Here is a 14,376-nt window from a genome sequence, read left to right on the forward strand (position 1 = left end):
AGAATTGCTAGCTTTCGCAACCGATGGTTGCTTCTTCAGGAAGGAGAGGGAAAGACAAAAGGATGTGGGTTTTAAGGGAGAGGGTAAGGAGTCATTCCAATCCCGGGAGCGGAAAGACTTTTGCCTTTAAATATGTCTGCTTGTGTCTGTGTATGTGCGGATGGATGTGTGTGTGTGCGAGTGTACATCTGTTCTTTCTTTCCCCTATGGGAAGTCTTTCCGCTCCCGGGATTGGAATGACTCCTTACCCTCTCCCTTAAAACCCACATCCTTTTGTCTTTCCCTCTCCTTCCTGAAGAAGCAACCATCGGTTGCGAAAGCTAGCAATTCTGTGTGTGTGTTTGTGTGTTTTGTTCATGTGCCTGTCTGCCGGCGCTTTCCCGCTTGGTAAGTCTTGGAATCTTTGTTTTTAATATATTTTTCCCATGTGGAAGTTTCTTTCTATTTTATTCATATATATATATATATATATATATATATATATATATATATATATATATATATATATATATATATATATATATATATATATGGGGTTGTCAAAAATATGGAAACACCAAAAACGCAACACATTACCGATCCTAATTTTGTGTAGGAAATTTGATGGCATTCAAAACAGCTTCCAGTCATCTCAAAACTACTGGCATTGTATGTGCATTAAAGGAACCTTACACCATTTTTCCTGCAAACAGTACAAAGTTCAGGTACTGATGATGGAGATGGATGTTAATCAAACATCCTTTTGCCAAAAGTAGACCAAAAAGGCACAATAATATTTAGATATGGTGACTGTGGTGGCCAGGGAAGATGAAAAAATTCATCCTCATGTTCACAAAATCAGTCCTGGACGACACGAGCTGTGTGAACCAGGCCCTGTCATCTTGGAACACAGCATCACAATTGGGGAACAAACATTGTACCATGGGATGGACCTGATGAGCCATAATAGTCATCTAATCATTGGCAGTAACATGACATAGCAGAGTACACCAAAGTTTGGCCTCCCAAATCACTGCTGAACACCCCCCCCCCCCCCCCCCCCCACCATGAATCGCTCTTGGAATGTACACTCGGCCGGAAGTGGGACACAGTGCATTACAAGACTCATCTGACAAAATAAATCTTCTATTGCTCAAGTGCAGCACCACATTTTCCTGTTATGGGCATTCGCATCACTCACGAGTGGTTTTGCAATTCCAGTTTTCCATGCAATTCCCTGCTTACGCAGCTCCCACCATGTTCTGGCTAGGTCAACTCTCTGCAATACTCTTTATTCCAGGAGTGACCGTCCAGCAAGGTATGCAGGAGAACTTCTGTGCAAGGTAGGGAGAGGTATTGGTGGAAGTAAGGCTCTGAGGAGAAGTTGTGAGTTGTCCCTGGATAGCTCAGCTGGTAGAGCATTTACCTGCAAAAGGCAAAGGTTTTGTGTTCAAGTTCCAACTTGACAAACAGTTTTAATCTACCAAGAAGTTTCAAATCAGCAAAAACTCCACTGCAAAATAAAAATCAATTCTATAAAAAAGGGAAAAAAATGTTGTTCTACAGTCCAATTAAAATTATTTGATAGTTGACACTTCAAATATTGGAGCTGGTTTCCTGCAATCAGAGCACTCAGTGTCACACCTGAACCATTCGCCACTGCTGAATCACCAAACTGCCTCAACAATTGGCCATTTCACTTACATTCCTTGTTCCAGGAATCTTTCTTGATGTTTTTGTAGCCAGAATCATGGCTGTGGCACTTTTATTTCATATTTCATCACACATGATAACTACACAAAAGCACACACACATAATAAAGCTAATGAAATACACATGTTTCGCACTCAGCACTAACCAAAGATCCCTGGGTATTTCCATACAATATGCAATTCACCAGTTATAATAATCACAGATATTGACTTACATTAGATAAGCTTTGTATGGCATTGCATGAAGCTGAATTTTTTAAGGCTGCAATTCTTCATTGTGACTGCTTCACCAAGGTTATAAGTATAACATCTGCACACATAGCATCTTAGCCTGATGTGTAGAAGATTGTATGTTTGAAACTCATCAACTGCAGTGGATTTTTTTTACAAAAGAGTTTGATTATTATTTTTATTCAGTTAATGGTTTAAATGTAATTTTCTTAATTTGTAATTCATTGCAGCATCATTTTTCATAATAGAATTAACTTTTTTTACTTTTCTTCCAATCCTTTTTTAAAAATTTGGAACCTGCCTGTGTTGCCCATAATCAACAACTATGTGCCAACAAGGCCTGCCAATTGGCTGGTAAAATGGCAGTTTGTGTAGGCAAAGTGAGGAAAGAGTTTCAGGTAATCAATGATAGTATAAAAAAAAAGTTTTTTTTGTGATGAAATTGAATTTTTTCAGTCTTGAGTTTGCTCGTAAAGGTTAGCTTTAATAGCCTTGAACAAAGCAATCATGATTTTAGTTCTGCCACAGACTGTTGACTGACATTTTCTTGGATATATTTCACATCACAAGTTTGTGGTTAGCTTAGGACACGAGTCTACATTCATTTTTTTAATGCATTGTATGTCACAGTTCATTCATCAGTCACTTTAAATCACCAGTTGACAGGGCATCTGATATTTCTGACGAACCTCACAGCAGCCACTTCCGACATTGCTTCATGTTACACAATAATAGTATTTGTGAAGTGTTCCACCATGTTGGTGTGTCACCTGTAACCAAGTGGTAGCCAGGAGCCGATGTGGTAACAATGTAACAGCAAGTGACAAATGTCAACTGTCAAGTAATTTTAATCAGACTGTAGTTGACCTGTGAATGACTACCAAGATATGCTCCAATTTTACTTACAAAAATGTGGAGGTGGAGCTACTGTCTCCACTTCAAGTAAGTAACTGAATTTTTGTTTAAAAATGTGATGCTCATAGCCACACAGTCACACAATGAAAAAAGTGATGATAATATGGTCATTGTTATTCCCTGTGCTAATTTAGCTCAAGTTAAAGTTAAAGGGACACACTACATCGAGTATAGTATTACAACAAAGGGAGCTGAATGAAACAGGTGAGATTGTAGGAGGAAGATTGAGAAAACTCAAATAAAAAGTAAACTATGAATCATACATAGGAGTAAGTGTTACATGAGCAACAAGAAGAAAAGAAGTAGAAGAAGAAGTAGTAGAAAGTGGAGGAGGAGGAGAGAGAAAGAAAGAGCCTAATTCAAGTAATATTCTGTATGCTAAAAAGAGGCGTCTTAAAAAATGGGAATATTGCTAAAATATGTAGAATTTTCACTTGGATGAATAGTAGTTTAAGTTGAGAGGACATTGAATAAGTTTCAACAACACATTTTGAACTTGGCTGATGATCAACTACCTCAAACAGTGAAAAACTGCAAACACTAAAACCTTTTTAGTTCAACAGCATATATCTTCAGATGCATAGCAATCACAAATAAATTTGTTAATCATCTTGATTTTCCCTGTGAGATTTACATAGTTTCTCAATGCAAAAGAATCCATAGAAATGTAACTAGTATACTAAGGACAATAACTATTTGTCTTCTGAATGTTTTATAAAATCTAAACCTACTACAGTTAGTAAAATGTACATGTACTAAAGGAATTTATACTCACTCTTGCCCGGGCATCGACTTGTGCTCCATTCCTTAAAAGAATACGGATGATATCTGTCTGATTGGCTCTTGCTGCCAGATGCAAGGGTGTCTCCCCACGAACTGTTGGAACATCAGGATTTGCATCATGTTGCAAGAGATAGATCACAATGTTCATGCAACCCATGAAGCTTGCTACATGAAGTGGTGTTAGTCCTGACTGTAAACATAAAAAAAACATCATGACAATTTTTTAAAGGGAGTTTTTAACTAACCAAGAAATTAACACATAATTTTAAATGAAAGTAATGAACATATACATAATAGTTTTGAGCTAATAAGTGCTTGTTCATAACTCTATATTTATGATTGCACACCTAACTGCCATTATGTTTACTTTTTATCATAACATATATCTCATAATTCTTTTTATCATGTTTGCTGAAAGAGCTTCAAGTACTTTCATCATCAAAACATCATGTATAACATGAGGTTAACAGTGGATTGTTGGAGATGGGATGCTATTTTAGATTAGAAATAGACAAGAAGAAAATTGCCACTGCTGGCATATTATATGGTACTGAAATTTCCCTAGGATGATTTTAAAAACATGAAAAACTGTATAGCAAAAGCTGAAAAGATGTTAAAACCAAGAACAGAAGGTATCAGTTTTTTGTTGCTTTGCTTTTTGAATTATGTGTATCAACATTCAATGGGAATGCTAATTGGTACTGAGATCGATATGGGCTTACACAAAATAGCTTTTTGACAACAGTTTTTTTCTATTATGCCTTAAGCAAAATACAGAAGTACAACAGACCTCCATCTGCCACCACTCCTTCAACTGAAACTAAGACCTATACCACTGAGGAACATTCAAACAACAAAAATGTTGTGACTTAGCTGAGATTTGTGACTGAGGCATTTGTAACATCCTCATACCGAAGTTAAAAAATCATGGAATGGTAGTCACAGTAGATTCAAGATTTTTGTCCTGTCTATCTGCTATAAAACGGTATGAATCAATTCCATGTCCATCAGAGACAACGGACACTCTGACATGATGTAAACCAGGATTCTATTTTGAATAGTTCAGTAAGTCTAAATACACATAAATTATCTTCCAACACCATTGTTAAAAGATGTCAATTTTGCTATTTATGCAGATGATAGAATGGTACTTCTAGAAATAATAATAATAATAAAAAAAAAAAACAGTAGCAGTCCTCTTACATAAAAGGCGGTTAATGATCTATTTGAAAGCATCAGCTCATGGTGCTAGAACAATGAATCATTATTATTATTATTTTGTTATTATTCTGAAAAGATGTGGTATACATAATTCAAACACCAGAAGCTATGCAATGAACTATGAATTACACTGATTAGATAGTGTTCAGTTTTTGAGACAGTAGATAGATCGCAACATAAATTCAAAAACCTGCACCTTATAATTAACAGTGTGCATTAGTTCAGGTAGATTTATAGTACCCATTAGCACACCTATAAGTGTTTTAAAAATAAAGAACTCACAGATGTCTTTAATAAATTAAAATAAAACTTGGTGTTTTGGCAACTGTTTAAGAATACATATATTCACTAATACCTTTCTTATTATCAATATTACTCTCCTCTTAAAACCATAATGCAATGTGTTGTTATAATACTAAGGCTGAAAACAACCTCTACAAAGACTTCAAGGGCTTAACATTTGTACAGATAGGAATGAGACATAAAAGGGCATGTCTATTGAGTCTCCTGTCAGAGAATATTGCAAATTTTGTGGGGAATATAATGATGTTTAAAAGAGAACTGAAGTGCACTCTGTCAGGCAACACATTCTCATTCACTGATGTATATTATTTTAGGAACTCTTAAAGTTAGCATATTGTAAATGGTGTCCTTAATTAAAGTTTAAAAACACTGTAGAAAGAGAACCACTTCTCAGAATGAATTTGAACAGCATGTTATTGACACATGGAGAACTGTCATGGGGGGGAGGGGGCGGGGGGGGGGGCATGTGTCAATAGATGGCACTGTAAGTGTATTAATGTAAATGGGTCAGCTACAAATGACAGATGAATAACAATATGATGGCTATGGTTTGAGTTGCACATTCACCATCTGTACTGTTCAGTGTGCATGTTGCACAGATTTGGCAGTCAACAGTAGCGGCAATGTTAGTCAGGTAAGCGCATCCACCACAGAAAGATCATACCACATTGGATGGGAACAATCAGTTTGCAAGTGTCCTGAGGCTGAAAACAGCATAAAAAGCAAGATGGCATTGGTTTCTAAATGTTGTGAGAGTGGCGAAAAACGTGCTCATTATGCTGTCTACAGTTTCCTGGCACACATTGAACTTGAGAAATGGCATGTTTCACAACAGATCCGAGTGTCTCAGGGGTAATGTTCAGAATGTGTTGCACAATGAGTGCCTTCAGTTCAACTATGTTCAAATGTGGAGCACTGGACACAACATATTTCAGATAACTCCACAGCCAGACATCACACATATTAAGATCAAGTTACCTGGATGGCCAGGCTGTAGGCAAAGGATGGCTGATAATTCTAGCATTTCTGAAATGTCTCTGCATAAGCCTCTTCACTGGCTGTGCAATGTGTAGATGAGTGTCATTTTTGCATAAAAGTGATCCTACCCACACATCCATATTGTTGAAGGGTTGGAATGAGGCTAGTGGACAAAAAGACTCTCAGAGTTTATCAGTGATGCTACAGGTAACAGAACCTAAGGGCTCATCTTCTCCACACAGTCCTATGATAAATGATGCCATTGACCAGCACCACATAGTAACCTTTAAATAATGAAGTCCAACCAGTTGATGTGTATGTGCATTTTCCATTGCCCACATTTTTCAATTCTGCCTGTTGACATATCTTTAGAGATGTTCATAATGTTCACAGAATGTTCCATTGTCATTCATTGTCCACTTCAATATGAGCAAGAAATTCCAGAGTGAACATTTGTCTTGCTGGAAGGTCATCAGGAAGCAACTCCTGAACATGGGTGATTTTATATGGATAGTAGTGAAGGATGTTTCATAGGATTTCATGCACTATGCTCACAGGCATGTCCAATATTCAGGTCGTTCCCTGTGCATTGCATGTTTGCACAACACCACTCGACCTGTCCTGCATCTTTGAGACATGTCAGATCATCTCCTTTGCTCCCTCTGCCACACTGCACTTCAAAAGAACCTGTCGTTTGTAATTTTTTAATCATTTTCTCCAGACCCTCAGCAGACACTTTCATACACTTGACTGTCATGAAATTCTGCGGGGCTGCTGGAGGACAGTCACCATTCCTCTAAAAGAGCTTTACCAGCAGCATGTGATCCTTCACAGAGACAGTAACGCTGGGCATCTCAGATGCAAATCAAGGAACAGATATGTGCTGTGCACCTGTTGCTATGCATATTTTGACATTTTGACACTTACAGCACTATCTACTGATCAAATTGTCATTAATATTTTTCCCATGATTTTTCCCATCACTTCAGTAATATGCTGTTGAAGTCTGACATCATTCTGAGCAGCTATTCTCTTTCTACAGTGTTTTGAAACTGGAACTTAAATTATGGACACCCTGCATATAATAAAATTAATATCGGCACAGTAGTGACAGATAAGTCAGTGTACTGTATTGCATTTAAAAGAGATCAATATCCTTGGCTTTCTCTCACATCATTAGAACCCTCTGTAGTATTCACAGAATATTAAATATGATTTGCCCACTGGAAGAAAAAAAAACTTCACTGAATACAATATGTGCTGATCCAGTACTAATCACGTAAACCCGATCATTACTGCTTGTGAGTTTTTCTTTGCTGCTTCAGTCTCTGTACTCTACCTTCACACCAATAAAAGGTACATATGAAGAACTTGCAAAAACATATGTGATCCTTACAAATGCTTGAAGTCTGCAACCACAAGCATCTGTGGTAAAATTAGTGGTTCTCACAAATCCCCCATTACCTAATCTTAACATTAAAGACAAGAGATGTAGCAGGTTTGTCAAACATTTTTGTCAACTGTTCCTGTCAATCAATATAGAGAAAATACAATTAGCATCTTAAAAATCTCTCTTTATACAAGCTTTGTATCAACAAATACCCGAAATATGTTCATAAATGAAAGTTTCAAACCGGTGCAATACACACTACTGAAAAATGTAATGTTCACATCAGATAAATATTTCATGTCTTGTGTAACTGCTTTTTCATTACTCTGTCGCCAAATATTACGCTTACAAGGAAAAATATGTAATTTAAAACCTTTCTCAATTATCATCACCAACTTCTGAATATCAAATGAACACATCATAGGCTATTTCACCATAACTATAAAAACTTTTAGCACATAAAGGAGAAAGAAGGATGACAAACAGAACATAAATTAATACAACAAACTGTATTTTCATACTTTAAACAAAATAGTATCTTCATCCGTGGTTCTTACCTCATACTTTCAATTATTAGTTGGAGTTAGGTTACTTTGCTATTTATCAGTGTCCTCTGTACATGTGTAAGTAATAAAATTAAGAATTTCAATTCATAATTATCTGAAACGTGAAAACACAAGGACAGAAAACTACAATTTTTAACAGTTTCAATAAATGCTTCTCAAATAATTGTATATCTTTTTTTATTCACCATGAAACTTTCATTTATGGTGGTCCCATATAGGTTGAAATTGGATCTCCATCTCTTCGTATTCTATGAAAATAAGCTATGAGTTAGTATCTATGTTCATTACATTTCATCTGGAGATGAAATATTAATTGTGAATGAAAATGAATTTCCAAAAAGTGTTGAAAGTACTTTGGGAAAGCTTGCATCCTGGTTCCATCAGAATGGACAGAACTAAAAGCATTACCTAGGTTTCTTAATGAGTTCGAACTAAGTCATTGAAATTGGGTGACATAAAAACAGCTTGTAATGATCAGCAAATGACAGAACCTAAACAAATGAAGTTTTTAGGCCTAAATATTGACTAAAATGTACATCAGAAGGTGCACACAGACTATTTAAAAAATAAATTTGCACTGCAAATTGTGTCCAAAAACATGGACATCAGTATTACAGTGTATCACAGTTACTTTGAGTCAGTTATACGTTATGAGCCCATCTTCCAGAGAATTCAACAAACCTTGCAAAGCTATAACCAGAAGACAATTATTAAGAACATGTGTGTTGCCAAATGAAGGTTGTTCCCTCATTCACTGTTAAAAAATTTGAAAATATTGACCATTTATTCCCTGTGCATTTAAGAGCTCTTCTTTTTCTTGCACAAAAATTGCTGTAAGACTAAAACTTTCTACTTCCAGTTCAATTATAGCATTTGTTACAGAGAAAATTTTAACCTTTCATTCAATGTTCAAACTGTATGCCCAGATACCAGAATGTATGAGATTGAAAAATTATGATAATCTAAAAGGTAGAATATATGAAACATTGAGGTTGGTTGACTGACAAGATTGAACTTTACTTTTGTAGTTGAAAAGCACTATAGTTTTATCAAATAATTCATGCATGATGTAGACAGAGTTTGAATAACAAAACTGTATATTTTGCTGCAGACTGAGAATGCAGCAGGTGACACATTACCGTGTCACTGCATCACAGTAATGTGTGGAAAACAGCATGAAACTTATGTATTCCTCTAATTTAAAGAAATGTTCATTTTAAATCTTGACATGCTCCCTGTGTAATAAAACAAATCATTTGAAAATTGTACGTTATGAGATGAATATAACAAATTTAACAATTCTGTTTTTTCTTGCTCAGAAAATAGTCTTCACAAGTATTATGGCAATTGAGCTTTAAGGAAACAGCTTAGATTTTTTCATGCCTTTGACACCTCAAAGTCATCTTTACAACCTCTGCTTCATCCTACATCACATGTACAGTTGCTTACAACCAGTGTTACTATTTTTACTATCACTAATTCCCATATATCATTGGGAACGTACACACAGAAAGGGATTGGAGAAAGAGGAAGGGATATTAATACAATGTAGCTCACACTGTACCAACATGATATATAACATACAGAGACAAACAGGTACACAAGCTACAAAATATAATTTTTGCTGAGGACAGGGATGAGGAATCATGCTACATGTGAAATGATAACATGCTGTTTATAGCATGAACAATTTATATTATGAACAAGCCCAGGGAATGAGTACCAGGATAAAATGATGAAATAACAGCATCATTCTTAGCCCATCCTCTCTCCCACCCCAGTCCCCCACCCCATCATCACTTTTGGTCTATTAATAAGGTTTAACTCCACAAATAATTTGAATTTTAGAGTTTATCCTTATAAATTCAATATAAGACAGTCACCAGAGCAATAAAAATTACTGAGAGTGAGAGAGAAAAATATTTAAGCAGTTTGGACAATGAAATACAATTTTGATTATCATTTCCTGGTAATTGTAATAAGAGAGGAGAAGGAGTTTGATAAAGGGAAAGGATTTCTGGTAATGGTACAGGAGCTAACTTAAAGCAAAATTGATTTTATATCCTTTCTATGCCTTTACCATATTTAGCTGATTATAAAACGACTTTTTTCTCCATATTTATTATTCAAAAAATAGGTAAATGGTTTTACACCATTTAACAGATTAATATAGGGGTCCTCTTAGATTTACAGATGAAGCTATTAGGGTTTCATACACATTTATTTTGAAAAATTCTGATGTGTAGAGCTTAACAAATAATATCTTCATTCAAATAGGCTTGAAATTTCCCAGCACACAGAAGCACTCAATAAAGTATCAATAATGTTCAATCAATCACATGACATTTGACTTGCAGCACTAGTGCAGTGGATGGATACGTGAGGAACTATGAACTAGGCACGACAACAATCTAATGCTCTATTTAAAAAATTGACAATTTTGTGAAATACAGGAGAAAGTAGCATTAAATTGGCTGTGGACAAATTGTTCATGCTCATACCGTGGGTGCTTCCATATCCAAGAGAGCAGAAATTTTCGATGTTTCAAGACACACTGTATCGAAGATATTTGCCACATATAAGAAAAGGAGAAAAACATCATCCACCATGTCACAATGTGGATGAATAGCATTAAAGCTATCAACTCATAAATGTTTGCCATATTTGAATAGGTTTTCAATAGGAGTTCTCATACATGTATGGATACCATATACATACATTTATGCTGATTTTTAAGTGAAGGTAACAATGAAAGGTGAAGTCCTTGTACTTCAAAAACCATTACACAATTCTGAATCGAAGTCAGTGTTTTATTTGGTTATGAGAAAATATAATTTACAAAGTGCCTTGCAAATGAAAATTTGGTAGCTCAGCATACGTCAGAATACCCAAGAAAAAAATTACCAGCTTTTAATCCACTTTAGAACAAGATGGTGACATTCAGATGAAACAAGAAAGAAAATTTATCCAGAACTGAATGCCTAACAAATGAAACAAATCACATTAAATTGATTGCAACTGTTACCACAACAATAAATTACAGCAGAAAGACCCATTGTGGAGTGATTGCCAACAGACAGCATTAGATTTCAGGATGAGCGAAGGTTCGAGAATTGGAATGAATCATGATTGTAATCATTTATTTATGTATTAGTTGTTGTTGTTTTATGTAACCTGCACCCTAGAAGATACAGCCGTCCTTGTTTCACTGCTGCTCAAGCACAGCACTGTGGAAGGTTTGGTGAGAGAAAGGTGACATGAGCTTAGCTGAAAACTATAACCAATGTGGGGAGATGAGTGGTGAGCGGGCAACAAATTTTGTGTTGCTGCCAACCATGGGAACCATACTGCATACTTTGGCTTTTTATGGACATCTAACACGTTTGACTGCAATTTTCCTGAATCAGTTTGTATCAGGAATCGAACTGACTTTACTATTGGCTAAGTACTCAACAACAGTATACATTTCTGCAGGAGATGCTAAAAGTCTAGACTTTACATGTTTTGTGTAGAAATGTTATCAAAGTTTACCATGAGGCAAGATGGACAAGATATGGGGTGTATCAGCTGCTGAATCTACACAGTCATTGAGTAAGTACCAGGCAGACAATATGTTTTTGTAACAAAAAATATTGTAACATTCTCATGTCAGTACAGATGTGAAATCCGCTGTGTGTTAAAAAAAGAAAAGAAAATTAAAAAAAGAAAAGAAAATTAAAAAAGAAAAAGAAAATTGCAACATATCTGGGAGAAACAGCCAAATATTTGTGATAATGAAGATATAAGTTTCACAGCTGTCCTGTTAGGATGATGATGATGATGATCAAATATAGTGGTACCACAGACAGGCTAAACAAAAGAGGCAGTGAAAATAAAAATTAACATAAACATTTCTTTGTTCTTTTTAAATTTCTCCTTGTATTATCAAAATTTAGACGTCCAATAAATGGCATAAATTTAATGTAGGTGTAATATCAACTTTTTAGGCAGCTACCTATGGTCAATAGGAGTTTGTAATTTTGATTAGTAAGAATATGTAAAAACATAAATTTTTCTCATGAACCTTCTTAAAAAAAGGTGTGTTGTCTTATATTCAGGGTTGTCTTATACTTAAGTAAATATGGTATATACAAAAACAATTTAATATATCTAGTAACAAACCTCAGTTGTTGCTTCAATGGATGCACCATGTTTCAGGAGCAGCTCAACCACCTTTATGCGATTTTTCTTGCAAGCAATGTGGAGAGGAGTGAATCCATTGAGTGCTCTGGCATTTGGGTCAGCTTTGCGATCCAATAGTAGCTTAGCTACTCGCACGTGACCACAGTGGGCTGCAACATGCAGGGCAGTAAGGTAGTCTACAGTCACTTCATCAACTGGTGCACGGTGGTACAAGAGAATTCTTGCTGCATCAACATGGTCTCCTTGTGATGCCATGTGCAAAGGTGCCAGTCCATTCTGAAAAGTTAGTAATGTGGATAATGTATTATTGTTATAAAAATATATTATTTTTGTCCTTAATGTCAAGTATCCATATACAGCATACCTTGGTCTTTGAACTTATTGGTGCCCCTCGCTCTAGCATCATGTCAACTACCTGTTCATGGCCTGAACGGGCAGCACAGTGCAGTGGTGTCAGTCCATCTCGTGTTTTTGATTCAATGTTAGCACCTTTCCCCAAAAGTAAGGATACCATATTGGTCTTGCCCCATTTGGCTGCTACATGAAGTGGTGTTATGTTGTGCTGTGAATATTATTAGCATTTAGTTAAATGAGATATACATTTTCAGAGTACCTGAATCATCAAATTTACAAAATGGTAGCAGGAATATGAACAAATAAATTGTGACAAAAATGCTTGATCATACTGACATACCATCTCTCCATCAACCGAGTGGGTTTTTGTATTATCATTTTGTATATCTACCTCTCTTCTGTTACAGGGACACAAGGAAGTTTGGCATTTTGTACCTCTTGCTTGTGGGCATCTTTTTGCTTCCTGACATCATATACCAGATTTTTTAATGTCACTTAGCTTCCTTTTCTGATTTGAACATAGTTTAATTTTTAATGACAATATACTAACACAACTTTTAAATACATAACAGACTGAAATGAGCTTTTCCCAGTAAGTTATCCGCATGTTGGCTTCATGTTACACACCAAATTTCCCTTTTCAATCAATTACTGTCAACATGACACCTTTATCAGTCTGATAAATCACAAATATTCATTCATATCTGTATTTCACAAGCCACAGTGCGGTATTGTGCACAGAGACACAGCATACTGAATCATTTCACCCTCTGTGCCATTCACAGGTGGTGAGTGGGAAGATTGTCATTATCCCTGTCTGAAACTTCCTGGCAGATTAAAACTGTGTGCTGGGCCGAGACTCGAACTCGGGACCTTTGCCTTTCGCGGGCGAGTGCTCTAGACACAACTCAGCAAACAGCAGTACTGCCGGAATTAAAGCTGTGAGAACGGGTCGTGAGTCGTCCTTGGGTAGCTCAGTTGGTAGAGCACTTGCCCGCGAAAGGCAAAGGTCCCAAGTTCGAGTCTTGGTCCGGCACACACAGTTTTAATCTGCCAGGAAGTTTCATATCAGTGCACACACTGCTGCAGAGTGAAAATCTCATTCTCATTACCCCTGTCTGTTTCTCTAATTTTGCCTTCATGGTCATAACAGAAACGTTTGATGAAGTTACATGTTTCTTGCCTAACAAAGTGTCTTTCTTGCAATGTCTTCCACTGAAATTTGATGAGCCTTTCTACAATGCTCCTAAGTTGACCAAAGAATCTTGGGACAAATCATGTGACTTTATTTTGCATGTTCTCTATAAATAACTTGGTAAGCACCTCAGACTGATAAAGAGTACTCAACTAATGGTTTTGTAAATTATCACATTTCTGAAAGAACAAAATTTAATGAAACCCCATCAGGACTACTGGTCTGGCTCTATTGCTTCTTCATTTGTCTTTCAGTTTCATGCTCATTTATTTCTATATGCACCATTTCCTTCTCATGTGTTTGAAGATAAAAAGTAGGAACTGTGTTGTGATATTCAGTGAAAGAATTTTGAAAGACAGAATTTAATACTTAATCTCCAGTTTATCATCCCACATTTTACTGTCATCATTATCAATAATCATCTGGACAGATAACTTTGACGGACTGATTAAAATTACTTACAGATTTTTGACGGTAGATAAGTATATGTGTGGAAAGAAGAAATTGCAGATGTTGAACTACTGACTTGGCTGTGGCTTCAGCTAGCAACACGCATCACAGGTTTTG

General features: G+C 36.1%; 1 protein-coding gene across 1 annotated transcript in view; it reads right to left on the bottom strand.

Moving 5' to 3' along the window:
• The window catches only part of LOC126297950 (titin-like), an 817,179-nt gene that overhangs the window by 543,401 nt on the left and 259,402 nt on the right, over positions 1-14,376 (bottom strand). The window contains exons 7-9 of the mRNA XM_049989271.1: positions 12,625-12,822; positions 12,240-12,536; positions 3,613-3,810 (exon numbers count right to left, since the gene is read on the bottom strand). Of these exons, the coding sequence (XP_049845228.1) occupies positions 3,613-3,810; positions 12,240-12,536; positions 12,625-12,822 (693 nt within the window). The remainder of the gene's footprint in view (positions 1-3,612; positions 3,811-12,239; positions 12,537-12,624; positions 12,823-14,376) is intronic.

This window comes from Schistocerca gregaria, chromosome X (genome assembly GCF_023897955.1).
Source record: "Schistocerca gregaria isolate iqSchGreg1 chromosome X, iqSchGreg1.2, whole genome shotgun sequence".
NCBI classification, from domain to species: Eukaryota; Metazoa; Arthropoda; class Insecta; order Orthoptera; family Acrididae; genus Schistocerca; species Schistocerca gregaria.